General features: G+C 37.8%; 1 protein-coding gene across 1 annotated transcript in view; it reads left to right on the top strand.

The window, feature by feature from the left end:
• Window positions 1–14,292: 14,292 nt before the first annotated feature.
• Window positions 14,293–21,140, top strand: part of LOC104402412 (zinc finger protein 385B-like) — a gene marked incomplete at its 3' end in the record, with an annotated part of 79,791 nt that continues 72,943 nt past the window's right edge. Inside the window, exons 1-2 of the mRNA XM_010010284.1 lie at window positions 14,293–14,341; window positions 17,960–18,262. Coding sequence (XP_010008586.1) covers window positions 14,293–14,341; window positions 17,960–18,262 — 352 coding nt within the window. The remainder of the gene's footprint in view (window positions 14,342–17,959; window positions 18,263–21,140) is intronic.

Here is a 21,140-nt window from a genome sequence, read left to right as displayed (position 1 = left end):
GGAATGGTTAAGGATGCTTAAACTCCTGAATCTTTGGAAAACCATTCTGAAGAGGTGGTCTTTTAAAACTGAGAGCTGTGGACTGAGAGCCATTACCATATGTTAACTCCTTTCTGAACAAGGAGTTTTAAAATCATCCTCCTTGATTAGTCTACTTTTAGAGAATAAGTATTTTTTCTCTGAAGTAATTTGCTCAAAAAGTAATATCTAAGTGTTAGTATTTGCTGGTGATTCATATATCTGAGTGGTGGTGTTTGCTGATAAATCTTTCTTCTTTGTCTATATAAGAATAACCATCTAAAAGGCAGACTCAGTATTTCAAATATTTCCCAACTAGAATGAAATATTCTATTAAAACAGCACACAGTGGATGCTGTACTGGCACTGTGTTCTAGGAACCTTAGGATTAGTGTTTATCTGTCCCATAAAGACACAAATCATTTAGATTAGAAGTAATCTGATTGTATGGAAGTACAAATTATAGCACAAAGGCCATTCAAGTGGGTTAAGTGACCAGGGTTGGTAAACACCATATGACTGCTGATTGGTCGATGAAAGAGTATTAACCGAAAGATAATGATGGATTTTAATCCAAATCTCTAAAGCGCAACAGCTGCAGTTCCCAAACGAGTTCACTCACAGAGTTTTAGGACACTGATTTATTTATTCCCAGCTATTTCTTTTGCACAAGAATTAATTTGAAATTAATTGACTACCTGTATAAAATATAGCTGTTCCTTAATACTTTGATTAGATTTCTATTCTACTTTCAGTAAGTAAGTTCACTATGATTTTTATGCACATTGGGGAAACTAGTGCTGTTTATTTCAGCGTTCTGCAATATGCTAGGGTAAATTGTTAGTGTGATTTTGTTTGAGAAAATCAGCTGATGTTCTTCCTTGTTCATGTCTTTCATCAACACACTATGAAGTCTAGTTAAGTATTTAAAAAAACCCTGGTATTCCATATGAACTTGTTTCCAGAATCCTTTCTGATGTTAATGCCTAAGAACAGCAAGTAAATGTTTAACACTGATGATAAATTATTGAATCTGTGCAGCGTGTTTTATTTCAGAAGGCCTATATGTCATTTAAAAATGACAACTGCATCACATAACAATCAATTTAACAATCAATTTATGATACCTTGAGAATGAGAAGTGGCAGCTCTGTAGGAGTACAATGTAACATTGTTTAGAGTGTGAAATCAAAGATTTAGGCAGGCTGTATTCAGTAACGACTTCAGTGTTGAGGCTATACTACTTTTTTCTTTTCTTTTTTTTCTGGTGGTTGTTGCAATGGGAACTTAGGTTGCAAAGTTTCAGGTTCTCTCTTAAGTTCTACCAGATTTGTGCTTACCCTGAAATGTGTGTGTTCATTTAAGGTATCAGATGACTGACTGCAGAAGGAAAGTAATTTAACTTTGTGGTTCCCTGGTTCAGCTGTCTATTTGAGAGAGAACAGACAAAGTTGGCCTAAATTATTGTTTATGGTCCAAGCAGTCAGACATAGGAAGAAGAGTTAAGGTTATTTTAAATGATACTGGTTTATCTTATCTGTCTTTGTATCTAAAAGATGTGTATGATTAAACCAGTCCTCTATTGTTATTCAGGATTTATTCAGATAATCTAGATAAGATACACTGTCATGCCAGGAGCAGGCATTAGATTAGCCTGTGTACTGTTCTTGCAGATAGTTTTGAGAGCAAAAATGGAGTCCTTAGTAACTAAGTCATGTTTTGTCCTCTTGATGTAGACACACCTAATGCTATAGCAAGTGTAAGTAGGTATGGATCTTGTTCTTTGGATTTACAGTATAATTCAAAATGCAGTTATAGACACTTTAGCTTGTACTGAAGTTATTGGTGAATACCTTTGCAGAACCAGGAGGACATTGTTCAGTGTATGTTGAAAGGAGACCTTGTATGCAGTTATGTTACAGCAGTCTGAAATGCCTTTAGAAAATCATGACAAAAAACCTTGTGACCTACCTCTACTTGGTTTTGGAGCTTGTGCAGTCTCTTATTTTAATGTGTTTTGTTATACATGTCATAGATACTGCTTAGGTATTGAAATGCAATAATTTTCTGCCTGAAAAGCTGCTTAACCCAGACTTCCAATGAACGGTAACTATGCTGCGGGTGCTATCTTGAGATTTGATTATTGGCTGGTGCATTTGGGTAACAGTATGTTTTACTACTGTTTCATGGAAAGGGCAAAGCAGGAGAATCTGACAAGGTGCCCATGTATGATTTTTTTTTTTATATGCATGTGCATATATGCTTGTCCCAGTGGTAGCAATGGAATATAATGGTGTCACATGTCATGGTTGCTCAAGGAGTTATGCAAGTACTTTGGTCTGCCCAAATTTAAGATAGAAAAGGAGATACAATAAAGTAACATTAAAATTTTGTTTCTTATGTTGACAAACTAAATGTCTTAAAGTTTTTGACATTTTGAATGTGGCTAAACCCTAGGTGATGAGCTGTGTGAATTTTTTAGTCATTGGAGTTTATGAAGCTGGACAAACCCAAAGATGGACATGAAATTGCTCCCTTTCTTTGTACGCTCGTTACCTTTGGGAACTTTTGCAGTGTGAGGAATGTAAGGCTAGGCACAGCTACAGGTTGGGCAGAGAAGAGATTCAGAGCGGCCCTGTGGAGAAGGACTTGGGGGTGTTGGTTGATGAGAAGCTTGACATGAGCCAGCTTCAGTGTGCACTTGCAGCCGAGAAAGCCAACCGTATCCTGGGCTGCACTAAAAGAAGCGTGACCAGCAAGTCAAAGGAGGTGATCCTGCCCCTCTACTCTGCTCTCATGAGACCTCATGTGGAGTATTGTGTACAGTTCTGGTGTCCTCAACATAACAAGGACGTGGAGCTGGTGGAGCAAGTCCAGAGGAGGGCCACGAGGACGATTAGAGGGCTGGATCACCTCCTGTGTGAAGACAGGCTGAGAAAGTTGGGGCTGTTCAGCCTGGAAAAGAGAAGGCTGCGTGAAGACCTTATAGCAGCCTGCCAATATCTGATGGGGGCCTATAAGGATGCTGGGGAGGGACTCTTCATTAGGGACTCTAGTGGTAGGACAAGGGGTAATGGCTTCAAACTTAAATGGGAAGTTTAGATTAGATCTAAGGCAGAAGTTCTTCACAGTGAGGGTGGTGAGGCACTGGAATAGGTTGCCCAAGGAAGTTGTGAATGCTCCAACCCTGGAGGTGTTCAAGGCCAGGTCGGATAGAGCCTTGGGTGACATGGTTTAGTGCGAGGCGTCCCTGCCCATGGCAAGGGGGTTGGAACTGTACTATCTTAAGGTCCTTTCCAACCTGAACTATTCTATGATTCTAAATATGCATTGAGAAGGTCAATAATATGCAAATGGTGATTGTCCCATGACTTTCTTCTGAGAATTTGTCATGATCCAGTGTGAACCTTGAATATCTTTAAGAGGTCAAGAGCTCCAGGCTGATCAATACCAGGATATAGTTGTACTGTGGCTGAAGGATCTGCTGTAGCATCTGCAGTTGCACTAATTATAGAGTTAGCGCTAAAGCTGCTGCTTTCTCCCGGTTTCCTATTTTTTAGGTTGGTTTGGGTTTTCTGTTTATTTTTGAGAAGAGAATTTTCATGTATCAAAGGGCAAGAGTGGGGATTAGGATATAGTCTTATTTCCTGACAAATATTTATCCTCTGTAGCACAGCTACAGCGACCACCTGAGCCATGCCCCAGTTCAAAACATAACAGGATTGAGGAGGCTTTTGGAGTATCAGCCTAGCTCACAAAGGGTCTCTGAATTAAAGACCTTGTTGATTAAAAGTGTTTGGAAACCAAAACTGCTACCTCACTTAACTTCTCAGTGTCAATTTTGATTCCTGCTCTAAATCTGGGGGAAAGTCTTTAAATGTTAAACACAAAAAACCTTTGAAAGTTGCTTCTGTAAAATTTAAGAGTTCTTAAGCTTTCAATTTTTGAATTTGCAGTACTTGTTTGACAGTGCTGAAACAGATGCTTATGATGTTATTTAATGACTATGCAATTTCTGAAAATAACGTTTTGACAAAATTTATTATTTTCTAGAATTTTCTGGCTACAAAACATGATTTTTCATGGGGAAGTAGAAAATCTAATTGGAAAAATTGCAGCTGTATATATTTGGGTATTTCTTCTGGAAACCAAGTCCTTAATATACATTCCTTGCCAAGGATATTTCATGGGATCTCTGAACTCTAGTTGCTTTTTTGTGTAGTTTTCTGTGGTATATGACAGCCTGTTTCTGCTGACAGTGGCATATGACAGCCTGTTGCTGCTGTTTGTTTCTGCAGTTGAACTGGGCTTTCTTTGTTTGTCTCTTAGCTAAGGACTGATAAATATCTGAAAACAATTAAGTGGTATTTAATTGACAGTTTGGGTTACTGATTAATTTGGGCATTTAGTATAAGCTGAATGAATTACAATGCTGAGTACTCTGATGCTTGCCAGATATTTAACTGCTATACCTAATGAAACATGAGTAAACAAATAAAAAATACTTGTATATTGCTTATAAGTGTTTTGTTAAATGAAGTAGTGATGCCTGACCTTCCTGCTTTTTAGGGATAAGGAAGCATTAATGTTGAAATTACAAAACTGATGCTTTCCCATCTGCAGTTCAGGGAACTGGTTTGATTACTGCTTTTGATGAGTTCAGACCAAGACAGATTGCAGAGAAGGGTTCTGGTCAGGGAAAAGGAGATCCCAGCTTGCAGGGTTTTGTTTTTAATGGGGTTACTTCGTTAGTCTTGAAAAATAAAGGCTAAGGGAAAGGGAGGTTGTGGGAACATGGGGAAGAGGAAACACCTGCCACCTCATGCACTTACGGGCTGCACACATGGAGGAAAAAGAAACATTAAACCAACAATCAGTGTTGGCCCAGAACAAGTAGCTGGAGATCACCCTGGGAAATCTTGTATAGGCAAATACAGGTCTGATTGTTGGAGCTTTGTGCTGGCTGAAGTACACAAGGGCTGGACTCGAAGGTCTTTCTTTTATGTCTTGTGTTTCTTACAGTGATAAAACACAGCAGCAGTACTGGACTTGATCAAGTGCATGGCTGAGAGAACATCAACGTTCCTACCTAGCTGCCAGAAATATTGTCAGCTCTGAACATTAAAAAGTCTTGTCAGGTCCTAGAAGAAAATTGAAATAAGTTTCTTTTCAATTCCCTTCTGGTTTTTGAGCCTTTAGGGTTCATGTTTTCAGTCATCTCTGTAAGGATTAGAAGGATATTTAAAAAGCTAGAATTCCTAGGGATTTTTATGACTGCGTGAGCCAGGCTGAAGAAAAATGCCTAATAATGCAGTATATAATTCTGAGAGCTAGCAGTCCTGAATCGATGATTGAAATGTTGGAAGTGAAAGAGACATCAGATGGATAAATTACTTTTTCTTAAGTGAACCCTTCCAAATGTTTCATGTTTCAAAATGTCATGTTTGTGATGTCAGCACAGGAAACATATTCAATCCACTGGATTTTAAGGCAGCATGTTTGAAATTGTGCTTGGTTATCAGATATTCAGCAAAGTGTAAGTTGAGAACATGTCAACCAGGTAGGCTAGTGTGAGAGAGCAAGGTCTTCATTAATCAGTAGATCTATTAGAGGAATTATCACAAGGATGTTTTGCATTATGAAGTCAACTGCCTACACATTGCAAAAAGAATATTTTTGTTTTTATTTCTTAATAAAATGTTTAGGAAGTTGAAGCACCACCAAATGTCTCCAAGGAATGTGACAGCTCAGGCAAGGGAGAGAGATCTACTAAAATAAGGTATAAAAGTCAGCTTCACTGCAATCTTAAAGTTGTAAAGGGCTTTGAAAAGTGAATGACTGGAGAGAAATATCTCCTGAGAGTAAAATGGGCTTCTGAAGGATGACTTCAGCTGTAAATGCTAAAGTAAAAGCTTCTTGTTGTGCACCTCAGCATTTTCAAGTGCAAAACGTATTCTGCTCACACTCCCATCTTTCTGGAGGTTATATTTATTCAGAGGAGATTAACGACAAATTTTCAGTGTGACTGCCTTCATTGGGAGTTCATCTCTTTGCAAAATGACGTTTCTACTTCTTATGGGAGCGATATGCATGAATTTCTGTGAAGACTTCAGAGTCATAGTTGTAAAATAAAAGGTGAAAAAAACCTTTCTATCTCTAAGGAGATGCCAGAATTGTATTCTGTGCAGGATGGCAGTGCAAAACTAAATGTGACTTGTATAATTCTATTTGTCAAATCTTTTTGTGTTAAATAACTTTCTTGTGGTATTGAGTTTTAAGTAAATTTATGTTTACATGGATATTTATTAAAGCCATGTGTTCTGCAGGTAGCTGCAACAGATTGATATTTGTGGTTGCTGCAGTAGAGGAAGCAGTCTGGGGTGTTTTAAAGCAACTGATGGTTGTACTAATAGTCATTTAAACAGGAGTAAGGAAGCTTTTTGTTGAGGAGCATGGAAAAATGCTACCTTGTGCTCCTCATTGCCTCTGGTTGCTTATGTGGGGGAGAGGAATGACAAATTTTTTTTTTTTTATTTTATTTTTTTTTTTTTTTGCATGTACTTTTCCAGATTTTCTTTCTTTAGATGACCCCTACTTTTGCTTAGGAGCTAAGCTGCTGTTTGGAAGTGACTGGTATACTCTGCTCATTTGCCCTGCCCCGCATGGTATGAATGCTGGAGGAGGTGATGCGCTTATGCTGGCTGGAGGCACCTTCCTTCCGCACCCACTGCCAAGCTTCCAGGAGGATCTCTGCTGATGCAGCTGTATTGGTGTGGGCTGTAGAACGCAGGGGTCTCGCAATGTTGGGCCCGTGCAGAGACCTTTGCAACCCCTGTCTCTCATTATTGTGCAGTACAGACCTTCATAATCTCTCTCCTTTGTGTTCTGTTTTTCTGATGTTTTTTTAAAGGGAATTTGGCCATGTTTTGAAATTCTGCTTCTTAAGGGGTGAGCTTAAGCAACACTTCTTTTTCATCTGTGCAGACAGTGATGTAACCAATACACTGGTGCCTCAGTAAAAGGTTTTCATGTGAATGCATAGAATTAGTTTATGTAGCTTGAGTGTTTAATGGCCTCAGTCTGGGTAAATTGCTGTATTCTCTGTTAACCATCTATAAATGGATATGACAGATGAAGTGAGTAAGAACTTACGCTGTTTGTGCAGCAGGCAGAAGATGTCACACTAGTTCTGCTTTTTAATTGCCTTTTCATTCCTGTATATGTATGACAGTACATGAGCAAGGGGAATAAGAATCCATGGAGATAAGGGGGTAGAAAAAGAGTTGGGGCTGGGCAAGGAATCATAATATGGAGAACAGCTGTCAAAATGATAGCAGTAGAGAGATGCAAAGAGAGGAGGCAGAAAAAACATCCTGTCAGCAAAAAAGACAATTTCTAAAATTTCTCTAGGCCAAAGAAATCTGTAAATTCTGCAGAATTTCATCTTGCTTCTTGGTCTCAGCTTGTGGGCTGTATGTGCCTTTTGCCACTGATGACAGTGAGAATCCTTTGCTGCTCCCAGTGTGTTAGAGGCGGGCCCAGCAACACAGTATAACTTGTTCTTGATTAACTGCATGTCTATTACAGTGCAACTGACTCTTCTTTTATTGGGCATTTAGAGAGCTATAGCCTCCTGACCTGTCTGATCTAAGATAAACTAACCTAGTAAGTCTCCAAAAGTCTTATAAACTTGACAGCAGATGGCACATGCTTTTTGTTTAGCCCTGCATATACTATCTTGGTGGGTGGTAACTGCCTTAGGACAAAATCAGCATCCCACCAGTCACCATCTGGGGTGGCAGATGATATGTGGGACTGTCATGAATAAGCATTCTGATGTTTGTAAATGTCCGAAGGAAGACACTGCTTGTTAGTGTGGCAGTTGGTATGCAGTCAACACTGTGAGAAGCTCACTTTATGCACTGATCAGTGAAAGCTGAAGCCTTGGGTCCGTCGCTCTAATACTGGGTTGGCGTAAGGTGATCCTTCCCCAGTTTATTCAGTTTGATGGTGAAATTGAATGGGCCTTATTTTGGCACACCTTTTAATCTTCATTGGTGCTTTTGTGCAAAAAAAAAACAAAAAAAAAATGATTCTTCTGTTTCTTAGGTACTGTGGCAGAGGTAAATTTTGAAGCCTTAGATCATACCTGATACTGATAATGAGCACAAATGCATGCTATAAAATATGTCCTTGCTTTGACAGTGTAGACTGATTTGATGGGTGAAGGAAGGGGGTGATTTGGACACAAAGGTGTAAAATGACTTGTAAAAGAACACTCATAGTTTTGTTCCAGGTGCAGGAGTGGAATTGGACATTTTCTGGTCCACTTTTACACCTATTTTACCTTCTTCCAGGTGAGGGATACATAGAAGTGTGAACCATGAGAATACCCACAGGCCACTTCCCTCATCCTCTCTCTCCTTGGCTCGATGTGCTAAGCCTGTCTTCCAGACATAAACACCTTGAGAAATACTATTTAGACCAGTTTTGGTTGGAGGGGTTGCTTGTCATTGTTATGTAAGTATGATATACAAATAGTATATTGATTTTATACAAATGAATAATGAAAGGGAAAAGAACCACGTTACCTCACACAAATTCTTAAGCACAGCCTTTCAGCTTACTCTTAAAATGTAAAGGTTAGAGTTATGTCCAAAAGTTCATCAAACCCAAATCAAATTAATGCAATAGTATGTTTGCACTGGCTGGAATGAAATGAGGAGTGTTTGTCTGTCAATTCCTATAAGCAAATGCACTCACTCTAGCAGGCTCGTAATTGAGGGAAGAGCAGTGTGGGTTATCGTCAGCATGGAAGCACATGCGTGTGCTATTTCTGGATCAGGGTGTGAAATAACAGCAAAAGGCTGCCTCGTTTTTTATGAATGGAAGTGTGTAATTTAACGTGAAACATAGGTATTCAGATTTTGAAGGCAGCAGTTGCTTAAAGCCTGAGGTTACTGGCAACTTTAGTTTAGGAGAGGTCTGTGCAAGTTGGTGTATGGGCAGGAAGAATTAGGGAGTGGCAGTACCTTTGGCTCTGCCAGAGGCCTCTCCAAGTTCAGTGTCAGCACAAAATATGCTTAGCCATGGTTCCCTTAAAAAAGGAAAATGATAAGTGAAGGATTATGTTCAATGCTAACTTGAACCTGGTCTGTTCCTGAAGGCGACTCCAAACTACGTGATCCATTTGCCTGTTCTTATGGTCTGTCACTACAAGTTGGATAATTCTCTTATAACTTGATCATAAATCTTGAGTAGTTAATAAGACAAAACATATGCTATGTCCCCTTACCTTTGTACTATAAGGGAACATTGTTTTCATTATTTTTCAGTTCCAAAAGAGAATCAATAGTTTACATGGACATTGACAGTCTCTTATGGATGACTAATCTGGGACCATTTTTTTAGGAGCACTGCTAGTATTAGGATTTAGGATTGATGTTCACTGCTGCGGATCATGCTTGCAGGTTTGAGCAGGATTTTCTCTTTGTATTCTTAGTGCTATCAAGCAAGCTGACACGTCTCAATCTTGTACTGTTTCTGAATGTAGCTTGTTCATTGTTCATGCCCAGCTATTACTCACACAGTCCTCAAAGTTCTTGCTCTTGTGTCTGGAGCTCTTTTGCAGCATTACCAGGCTTTATCCTGAATTAATGATTTCCAGCATATCTTATATTCGGCTCCTAGCATTGTCAGACTTAGGCTATATGAACAAGACAGCTGTCTAATATGCCTGGCTTTCTATTGTGGCTTCCTTTTACGCTCAGGTGAGCTCTCTATTTTAAAGAAAGGTAGGAAATGATTTTTGCTTCCTGAGATCAAAGCTTTATTTACCCCTCAAATGTGATTATGCTCGAGCAAGATAAAGGAACAGCCAGGTACAAACACCCTGTGGGAATCTCCCATTATGTCAGTGGGTTTTGATCTTTATTCGTGCAAATTCATGCCTAAAATTTTTTTTATAATTAAAACAGATGATTCACGAGAAATACCTTACATCCTGTATCAGTTCTCTAACTAGTTAAAAACCATTTGCTTTGCAGTGGGTATTCCTAGCTTATGTTTTAAGAGGTGATTCTAAAACATATAGAAATATTTTTTTCTTAAAAAAAGCTAATTTTTTCTTTTTTTTGGTGGTCTTTTTATTATTGAAGGCAGGTTCAAACTATATCTACATCATTTTCCTTTTGTAAGTTTGTTGTCAGCTCTTCCAAGTTGTAAAATCTGGTCGAGATGCATCTATTCAGCTCATTTTATTCAATGTACCTTTTTCCTTTTTCTTTCTTTTTTTTTTTTTTTTCCAGTGGAGGAATATAAGAGGAATCCTTTGATTTAAAAGAACACTTAGATACAATACTTTGAAAGATGCAAGGAAAAAACCTGATCTAGCAGCTTTGCAGAAGTTTGGAGATTTAGGAAATACTCTTACAAAATTATCTTAGAGACAATATAATTAAATTTATTTATTAATTTAGTAATTGATAAGACAGTTCCCTAGTCTCAAGGAAACAGATTTTGAAAATGGGCAGAATTTGGAATACACTTAAGAAAACTTGCTTTGTTCATTACTACTTGTAATAATAAAGCTTAATAAATTAATTCAGCTAGGTACTTAATAAAGCTTTTGAAAATTTTAATCTAATTTTTGAAGGGTTACTATTAAAATGACTTGTACTTCTCACATGTTTAACCTTTTAAAAGCATCCCACCTATTTTTTTAATTATTGGTTGCTTTTGCTGGCTTCTTGCCATTTTGACACGACATATTTCAGTCCTGGCTTTGTCCAATAAAGAACTCATTTAAGTCTGTCTATATTTTTGTGTGGTTTTCCTCCTTCCTAGGTGTTGCTTTAGAAATACAGAATACTTGGGTCTTTGACAGAAAGCTAGGGTTCCTGGATGAAATAAGATGTAAATATAACCCAATACTGACAATCAGTGATGTTTGGTATGTCATGGACTCTTTTTTGTTTGAGGACACTAAAGACCCGACTGTGTGGTACCTAACTGAATAGCACATCAGGGGTGGCAGTGTGGTTATTGGACATGTTGTATGGATTTATTCAACAGACTTGATGGAGAAAGCTAAGCGAGCCGAGTAGCAATTTTCCTGGTAGGTCTGTTCTCTCTGTTAGATTTAGGCATACGGTAGGAGAGGACAAAAGCCTAAGATGACGTAGAGAACCATGCGATGGACACTTTGGGTATCTAGATTTTCTTCTACAATGAGGTAAGAGTACGTAAAGTAGAGTGTAAGTTAACTGAAGGTAAGTAATGGCTTCATGACAGGTTCCTCAGTAGAAGGCCCCAGCTTGTCCAATGGTTTATGAAGCAAAATGATGTTACAATAATGCTGGAAAACTATCTGTTCCTCTTGAAGTGTAATCCAAAGTAGCTGTCTGGTCTCCAAACTTGATTAATGTTCTTGGCAGCAGTCAGATATATTCTGTCAGGTGAGGATATATGTCTTTGGCAAATAAATTGATGTGTAAATGTATTCTTGTTAATGTTAAAAATGTCAGAAGTCTGTAAGTATGGGAGCTAAAGAGGAAAGGATCAACCTTATAATTAGAGCTAGTGATGAATAGGGGCATATGCAACTGCAGTCTGTGATAATCTAAATTGAGAATGGTATTATTTACTCCAGTTTAGCTGAGCTCACAAAATAGTACAGTAAGCCTAATTTTAGGTTTCCTTAGCATGGACGTTTTCAAGGCTGGTAGAACAAAGCAAAATAGTAGCTACTTGAATGTTTTGAGTTTTCTGAATTACCTTGTACTGAACAGCTAATGTTTGTGGTGTGAAACAACCATCTGTTTTTGTAGTTTAAAGGGAATCTTGTTCAAATGTTAAATACTCTAAAATGTGTTAGTGAAGAGGCTGTCAGCAATTTGTCATACTACACCATTCAAAACTTTTCAAGCAAACCGACTTTCTCTTCTGTGTGTTGATAAATCAGTATGAAAATACAGGCAAAAAGTTACTTAACCCAGTTTGGTCAGTGTGCCATGATTATTCCTTATCTGTCACAAGTAATAAAAATGTATGTATTTTTCAGAACCATTCAGTTTTTACTGTAATTTTTAATTAAAACATTCTATGTGCTTTGTGAGCAGAGATGGAAGAAATAATGAAGAGTTGGTCAGATGTGTATGTATGGGTAATAAAAAGTTTGACAGGTGGAAACATTGCAGGATATGATGCCTCCCTGAGGAATTTCAGAATAAGGTGAATTTGAAACATGGCAGTTCTCTGTTTTGATTTGTACTGAAAGAAAGAGGAACACATCTTCTGGAAGAGAACTGGTCCCTTAAACATATGGGGGATTTTTCAAGGTTGGCTTCAAAATAGTCTCTAGTGCTTTTTTAACACTGTAGGATACTGTGCACAAGGCACTATGCATATGCTGTTCACCACAGTATCCCAATAGTACTTGTTGCCCAGATGGTGCAAGCCATATGCCTCTTGATAGTTTATCTATGTTTAGGAAATACTATTTAAAAATATAAGAAAGGTCATAAGACTTCTCAAAAACAGCTCTCATGAATTTCTTCTTAATAATGCTCTGGATGTGTTCAAGCTAGCTTTTTCTCTCCTTCCCCCCCCCCCCCCCCCCCCCTTTCTTTTTGTGTGTGAATGTTTTGTGGCAGAGATGTGGAACTATGGAATCATACTTGCCCCAGTGCAAGACTGCAGGTCCGAAGGCATGCATGCAGACTTCACCGGTCCATCTGCATAGACAGTTTTTCTCCGTGGGAGGTGCTTAAGAGGTGTACAGAACAAGGCTTAGTCTTTGGTCTCTCTTTTTCTTCTCCTTGCCTCCCCCTCCCCACCCCTGTCTGAATGAACCTTTTTGGAAACCTAACTATATAGAAAACCAGTTAAATTTTATATTTGTTCTGTGTCTTCTGTAATTTATTTGACGATTTCCAAAGGCTAAAGGAGAAAATTCTCTTTGCCCATATGTCAGTTGTTAAAATACATTTTCTGTTTTGCTTACCTGGCACGCATCCACAGAGGGACAGCAGTCTAATTACATTTCCAGCATAGTGGTTCTTTGAAGTTTCAACTAATTAGGAATGGGCATTGCAAAAGTTTAGACCAGCACTCAGGAAAAGAATGCTTCATGTAACCATCACTAATTCATTAGGATAACTAAAACTTATTTCCTTTGAGTAAAGATTTGCACATTCTCACCTACAGCAGTGTAATATATAATACTTCTTTGTAGCTTCTCTGAAAGCACAACTCTGTTTAAAAGTAAATTAGCTAAACTGAAAGGCTAATTGCCTTGAGCTTCAAGTACAAAGGATGTCCACGCTTAGATTTTTTTACCAGCTGTAAGAGGCTGAGAAGATGTGGTTTCAGAAATCCTAACAGGGTATCTCATGACACCTAAGAATTTTAATGTGGTGTCATAAATCACTAACTTATTCTTGCTCTAGTATTGCTTGCAGAATCTATGCAGATAGATCAGTTCTGTGTACTTGGGAGGAAACGCAAAGCAGGGACAACTTCCTTAGTCTGGTAACAGCCTATGTCAAATACCTGAAAATACCTCTCATACGTGCGTTGCTTCCTCCTTTTTATCAAACTAAAGATATCTAGTTTGAATTAGAACTTCCTTTTGCAAGAGAAAGCAGCAAACTTTAAAGTACCTTTGAAAGATGAACATGGCATACAATCCCTTTACAGACTTAGATTTATCTTCTGGATCATTCAGCTGGATGTTTTCTAACATACTTGAATGTTCCTTTTTGTTTTCCCCTTTTTTTTTTTTTTCTCGATTTCATGTTCTCACCTGTCAGTTCTTAATTGGTCCTAGTCCACTAAGTCATTGAGTAAATACAACTACAGTGGTATAGCACTACTGTTGTAATGTGTGTATCACTCCAGTGCGATTCACAGAATCATGTTCTTTTTGTATGGGACATTTTAATTAGTGGATATTGTTACGTATCAGCTGCTGCTGAGACTCAGCTTGTACTATTCTGTATCCAGGTTACACAAACGTGGGAGCTCACAGGACTGATCTATTGTATTTTCCCCATATGATAATTTCCCTCCTTTCTCCCTTTTAATGAACTCATATTCTTGGGTTTATTCTTGTCTACTTCTGAATACTTCATAATCCCCATCTATTATAACTATTACTCTAAATGATTTTTTTGATTACGCAGAATATTATGATCATGTAGCTTCTCTGTATTCTCAGTTCACTGACTGAAGTCTCAAGTAGCTGCTTCTGTTACATGATAATGCTATCGAGCGATGTGTAAACCTGAGGAACGAAATGGCCCCATTTTATGTCTGACTCCCGGTGAGTGAGAATAAGTACCATCCAGAACTCTTCAAAATCTGTCTGCAATGAAAAGCTCTTTTTAAAGGATAAAGACACTTGCCAGATTCTTGCTTGCATAAATTTGAGTGACTAGGAAATGTATAGTATAGGAAGATTGCTTAAGTTTTTTGGTTAGTGAGCTTTCTTGTTTGGTTTATTTTTTTTTTAAATTAGAATTTAATATGTAGGTGCAAATGTCTTTCATAAAAGTAGGCGGCTATCTGAATATTTTACAGAGAAAGGTTACATCTCACAAAACAAATTGTATTCATGGTGAGATTCTTAATACTGCTTCAGTGAAGAATTGCACTTGTTCTGTATATCCTAGAGCCAGGACATTTCAGCAGAGACTTTTAAAAGTGTGTTTTTCCAAACCTAACTTTAAAGAAGACAGGAAGGAGACACAGTTTTAAAGACAAATGGGACCTTTCATGTAATAACCTTTCTATTTTTTTAACAGATACATACACCACAAGAACTGATCGTAAAAGCTGTATTGCTATGTGAAAGATGTGCATATTGTAAACTCTCAGTGGGTGTTTGCCACCAACATTTTCTTCTTAAACACTTCAGAAGGAACTGGACAAGACTGTAGGAACAGATGGATTTTCTACACTAAATGTTCAGGTCTCTCAAATCCTGGGAAGATGAGGGCTGGGATTTCTGTATAGGGACAGACAGACTTCTGGGGGCTAGTGGGGTTTGGTATCTGGCTGCATGTACATGTCCTCTCCAGGTTGGACTGGTCAGAGAATGCTGCTGCAAACCCTCCTAAAGCCAAGGTTTAGGATGCTCAACGTAGGTATTTTTTTAGATGTGCTTTGCATCTGCTGCTCCCATCAGTTGCTGGGAGGTCAGTGCTGCTTATAATCAGGTCACCTTTTAATTTAGATGCAGAGCTTTAGGCAATCCGGGTTATTTTGAAATTGCAGCTTGTGGTTTTTTTTTGTTCGTAAATTAGTAGTAAGAGATTGATTTAAAGACTCCTTTGTCCTGTGTTATGCAAAGGAAGATGGTACTTTGTAGTCAGAGTGGGTTTAAAACTATTTTGTTTTTAAAAACAAATGTGAAACTTGGACAGTGGTTTCTTATTCTTTGTCTGAAGGTTAATTTTCTTTCTAGACTGGCAGCTGGGATGCCTTAGGGTGTAGGTGCAGAGTTTGAGTCCTTGCTGTGCTCAGTTGTTCTTTCTGGGTGTGTCCATATTGAAAACATTTTTGGTCTTGTCAGGAGTATATTCTGAGGGAAGTGTTCTGATTTTCCCCACTCATTTTGCATTTCAGCAGTCTCAGACTTTACCAGCTGAAAGGTTTTGTTCCCTTGGATGAAAGTAAACCAAAGCATGCAGTCCAGGAGCGTATGTATCTCATGCTGCAGTGATAATGTGCTAATGCAGTACCAGGCTGGTGCTTTCCAAAACAACCCTCCTTTGAAAGATTCTGGTGCTGTTACAGGTACTTAGCAGCAGCTCTTGGCTCCATCAGTTTGCCTTCTGTTCCATGCAGCTTTCTAATGCAGCTGTTTGCTGCTTTTAAATGTATCCAAATCAACTGAGTTTGACTAAGATCTTACGGATTATTGAAATAATTACTGAATTATATTTAGAATTATTTGCTTTCTGCAGTCAAATTTATGAGATTTCTGACAAGCCAGGATTTTTAAACTGTTATCTATTATTAAATAATTATAGTATCTAAACCAATGTAATATAAAATGCTTCTGTTTCAAAAAATTTACTTCAGGGAAGAAAAACTACAATGGTGCTGTTGAAATAAAAATATAGAGAAAACAAAGGGAGTAGGGGAAGTTATTTATGGTTTAAAAAATACACTGAAAAGTAACAAATACCAAAGCTCTAAGCAGATTAAATTTTCAGATGAAAATGTCATCTAAGCTCAGCTGAGTCGAGGATCTTGGTTGCTTGCCTTGAAATATGATATTTAGGCTTAAATGATTCAGTGTGGCAGTGTCTAGCCTAGGTTTTCAGGATCCAATAGTATTTTGCTTTTAAAAGCAAATAGGTTCCTGTAGTCTACAGTTACTTTTAATAATGATTTTTTTGTTTAAGTAATTGATGTGATGTATATCTTAATGAATGTATTGTTCATATTTTTTATTTGATGACAGGACTTTCAGTTATATGAAACAAATATATGACTAAGTCTATTTACTGTTTATTTATCACACTTGATTGGTGAATCATGCTGGAGGAGGAATCTGTACAAAACTAAAATTTTAAGATGCGATAGAGTTAGGAATGGGATGAAATACGCCATCCCATCATATAAATAACATGCACATACTTGTGGCAAAGAACCAAACAGGCTTTTTCCTGGTAATATACTTGTCTGATAGCAAGGAGAGCATTCTAGTATTGCTTGTGAATACTACACAGTTTTGGGAAGGATTGCTACGACTGCTTTAGTGTTTCATTTTCTGTGTGTGTGGAGGTGTGGTGTTTCATTCCTCCTGCTTAACAGGGTGGTAGGTGTGCACAAAGATTTGTGCTGGTCTGGTTCCTGGGCTGAAAACAGGACCTTCCATTTCAAACCTCTTTGCTTCTGAAAACTGAATATATGTATATATGTGTGTGTGTGTGTATATATGCGTTCTTGCCTGGAAAGAAGTGCTATTCTGCACAGCTCCCTGAGCCACCCGTTGGTAGATTAAGAGTATTTTGGTATTGGGAGAAAAGAATAAAGTATAAACAGCAAGTTGTTTAGCCAAGCAAGCAAAAGTCTTTTCTATGTGAGTTTCCCAAGACCTTTCCCCCCATTACAAAGAGCCCCCTTCCCCCCCGCTTTCTTCTACTTCTGAAGCATACCTTAAATGAAATACATGCCTGCACACCTCCACCCATATACAAAAACTGTTCTTCGTGGAGCTTGGTTCATTTATTGTGATGAGGGTTTGATTCTGTAAGGCACAAATGCGTATTTCAGGCTCTTGGATTTTTTTCAGGAACTGTCACTTACTGTGATTTGTGTAGCTCCCATGAGACTAATGTCTAGCTGACATTTTCCCTCTGTAGTAGTTTTAATTGTGAAGGTGTTGATGGATTACAATAGACAACATCTTAATGCTTGTATGGAGGCTGAAGGTTTGGGTGTATGGAAGTATTCGTAAGTATCACTTGAACAGTGCAGTCTTCCAGTGTTTCAGTAACATCTCTTGTTGGCATCCTTTTTGTTGAATAATTTGGGGCAGTGGGTACAGCTACGGCATTAGAAAGTAAAAAGCTCTGGAACCAGTGCTTTAGTGATGCAGAGGAAATGTTTCTGAAAATAACCTTAAAAATCTGCTAGAGATGCAATAATAAATCTGCTTTAAAACAGCCTACAGAAAGAAATGACTTGTTGCGAGTTGTTGTTTTGCAGAGACTGTAATTTATTGCCAAGTTATTATTTCTGAGCTCTGTGGTGTGTCACAAATGCATGTATTTCTCCACTAAGTGATGCCTCCACAATTTGGAACCTTATTTGTTGGAACTGGTCTTTGGTTCATGTTGTGTAACATTTTAAAAAAACAAAAACGCTGATTTAGTAGTAAGAATTATTAGTCGGCTCCTTGTAACAATTTTGGCTGTTTGCTTTGTAGGTATGAAGCATCCATTAAGTCCTGACCACGTCTTTGAAGATGGGATTATGAATCAACCAGCTATTCTACGGGGCTTTGAAGAAAAAGGACTGAGGAATGACAGACAGGACTATCAATTAAGCAAAGAAAAAAAGAAGATACTATTTTCCTTCTGTGAAGTGTGCAATATACAGCTGAACTCTGCAGCACAAGCTCAAGTTCATTACAACGGGAAGTCTCACCTGAAACGAGTGAAACAGCTAAATAATGGAAAACTCCCTACAAGTACAGCTCCTGGCACTTTGTTTGCAAGTACAAGCACAGGTACATTATTAGTATGAGATGTTGGATTTTGGTCAAGAAATCTGAGGAAGCTTTTGAGCTCTACCTTCCCTGCCTAACGTTACCAGTAAACTTAATACAGATTAATAATATTAGTAGTTATAATATTTTGCCATTTTCAGAATTACTAGTGATTTCTTCTCCTGTGAAGTCAACTTGTATTGAGGCAGTATTGCATTAATGCATGATTAATGGCTGTCTTGGACCTTGTGTAGTTGAGATATGGTCTATTTCAAAGTAGCTGTTGTGGCTTCAGAGAGTCATGTATTTTGTCATCTGCTTTTGTTCCCAAAACAAAATTCTAGAAGGATGCTATGTGCACAGAAGAAACTTTTAGAAGAAATGTGGTGGTGGGAAGAGGAGTAGAGCTAGAATTTATAGGCCTGGCCCTTTCCTTGTTTCTGCTTTCAATGATCTGTTTTTTAATTACTTTTATTCAAGTAAGAAGTAATTTGAAATAATACTTTTTACTTACTGGGCAAAACAAAGGTCCCAAATGCTTGGGTAAAATGCATTTAACATGCATAATGTAAAGGTGCAAAGCACAAAATATGCCTCAGACGTAGTCTTCCCTTACTTTTCTATGCATATAAGAAAGTGAGCATATCATAAAAATGATTCAGTCTTGTATGGTTGGTAAGGGTAAGGATATTGTGGCTCTCCTTCGCTTTTTTAAGGGGTACGAGTATGCCGTATGTTCTCTTGCTTTGATGTTCATGGTTTAAGGATTTTGCTGCAGGATTACCCTTTTTCTGTGATGTTCCAACAGCACTAAAGAAAATTTATAGAGCAACTGATAGTTGAAATACTTTCTCTGATCTGTTTATTTTGTTAACGAAAATTCAGGGTTTTTTTGACATTCTGTAGAATCAAAAAGGGCCAAAGTTGATCTTGGAAAGTATTATTTATATCATGGCAAGTATATAACAAGTTATCCTTCCTAGTTCTGAGATATATAAAATGCTACAGGTTTAAGGAATTATTGTCTAGCAGAAGCCAAAATTGCTGTTTGTTAACACTTGGTATTGATGAAGTAACAGATCTCAAATCCTTGTGAAAAAAGGTTTTGGTTTGGGTTTTTTTTGTGGTTTTTTTTTTTTTTTTTAATTAGCTACATGAAAGGACTTGCTTTGGGGTTCTTTTGGTTTTGTATAGAAACAGTCAAACTGCATTAAGAGGTTTAGCTTTTTCTGATTTATGATTCTGAATGAATTTGGCTTTTTTTGAAGTCTGTGGTATTGTTTTGTTTGGTTTAGAACCAAGTAGCATAAGGTTATCACTTGGGTAAGGCCTGTGGTCCGAAAGATTAAATTCCTGTTGAATAACACCTGAAATTACTTAATTGTGTGCATTCTTAAAATAGCTTAATATCTATAAGACATCCTAATTTATAGACCATTTAATATACTGCTTAGGAGCCCCTACAAGAATAAGACTTACTGAAATGTAGTTCTCAAAGAACACTTTCCAAAAACAAGTAGAAATTAATTTTCCTATAAATTGACATTACCCAGGCTCGCTTTTAATCCATGTCCTCTGGAGTGTCATTATCTCTCGTAATGGGAGTCTGACTTTCCCATTGCTTTGGATAATGTTGTAAACAGAATTAATTGTGCAGATGGTAAGAGAACAGCCCCAGTGAACAGACTTTATTCCACGTGCAAAGGAAGCAAATAGCCCCTCTCATACTTGATTGTTGTAACTGCATACCCTTCTATCGAACCCAGTGGTGAACAGTCCAGCACACAACAGAAACTATTGCAGAAAGCTTCCTGAGATCTCCGGTTGGAGTTTTCCTCTGTCTTCATAAGATGAATGTGAAATTAGTAATATTCTTATTGGAAAAAAGTCATGTAAAATACACATGACTGTAGATTTTCATTGAAAGTACAAAACCCAGGATTACAGACCTGCCAGAACGTTCCTGATCCTGTGTGACAGAACTGATACGTGCACCATGACTGCCTCCAGCTTCCTTGGCTCTTGGTGGATGTTCTTCCAAATGGGGATGAATGTGACAAAGGAGTCCTCATGACAAAGGAGTCATGAGCCACATTTTCATATTAATCCTCTTCTGAGGCCCTCTCTGTGACAGGTGGCCTCAGGTTGTTGTAAAACATTCTTTTTAGCTGTTGACTTTCACCGTCTATTACAACTATAACCTCAATTTGCTGCTTGTAACTTTCAGTAATAGGTAATGTTTCTTACTGTACCACTACTGAAGAGTTTACTAAGATCTGATAACTGTGGAATTCCACATCTTGGCAATAATACTCCACAATGAATAGATGAGGAGGGTTTTTTTATATATTTAAACTTTGGATATCTTTTTAGAGATAACTTTAATGTTGGCTCTTTATGTTTAGAGTAGGAGTATGATTTTCATAGAATTTCAAAAGATATTTAGCAACATAGTTTTCTAAAAAGCATACTCTGTTTTTGTAGATTTATTTTGCCTCCCCTACCCCATTACTGAACTCTAGAAGCTATTTTGCTATTGTAGCTGTACCTGCAATTTTAGTTACTTCACAGCAAGTAAAATTGCATATAAAATTTAACAGCTACTTTTCTTCATATTGAGCAAATAAAGAAATTGACTAAATTAGAAAGTTTTGGCTGTCCACTCATTGAACGAACTTTCTTTAGATTGGTGTCAAAAATTATGTGTGAAGAAAACGGTACTCTGCAGGAAAAGTATATTGCACATGGCGTTAGAGCCTTCACTATTGCTTATGTTAGTGTTATCAGTCATACCCATCCTCTCTTACTGCAGCTGAGGCTGAAGTTTGTCAGTGATGCCATTCCCAGGGGCCATCCCTATGTGTGTGCCAGGTGTATCTAATGTATGCCCAGGCTTTGT

This window comes from Nestor notabilis, unplaced genomic scaffold, assembly GCF_000696875.1.
Source record: "Nestor notabilis isolate BGI_N333 unplaced genomic scaffold, ASM69687v1 scaffold4632, whole genome shotgun sequence".
NCBI lineage: Eukaryota > Metazoa > Chordata > Aves > Psittaciformes > Psittacidae > Nestor > Nestor notabilis.
Note: the sequence above shows the minus strand (reverse complement) of the source record. Positions and strands in the feature narration are given on the sequence as shown.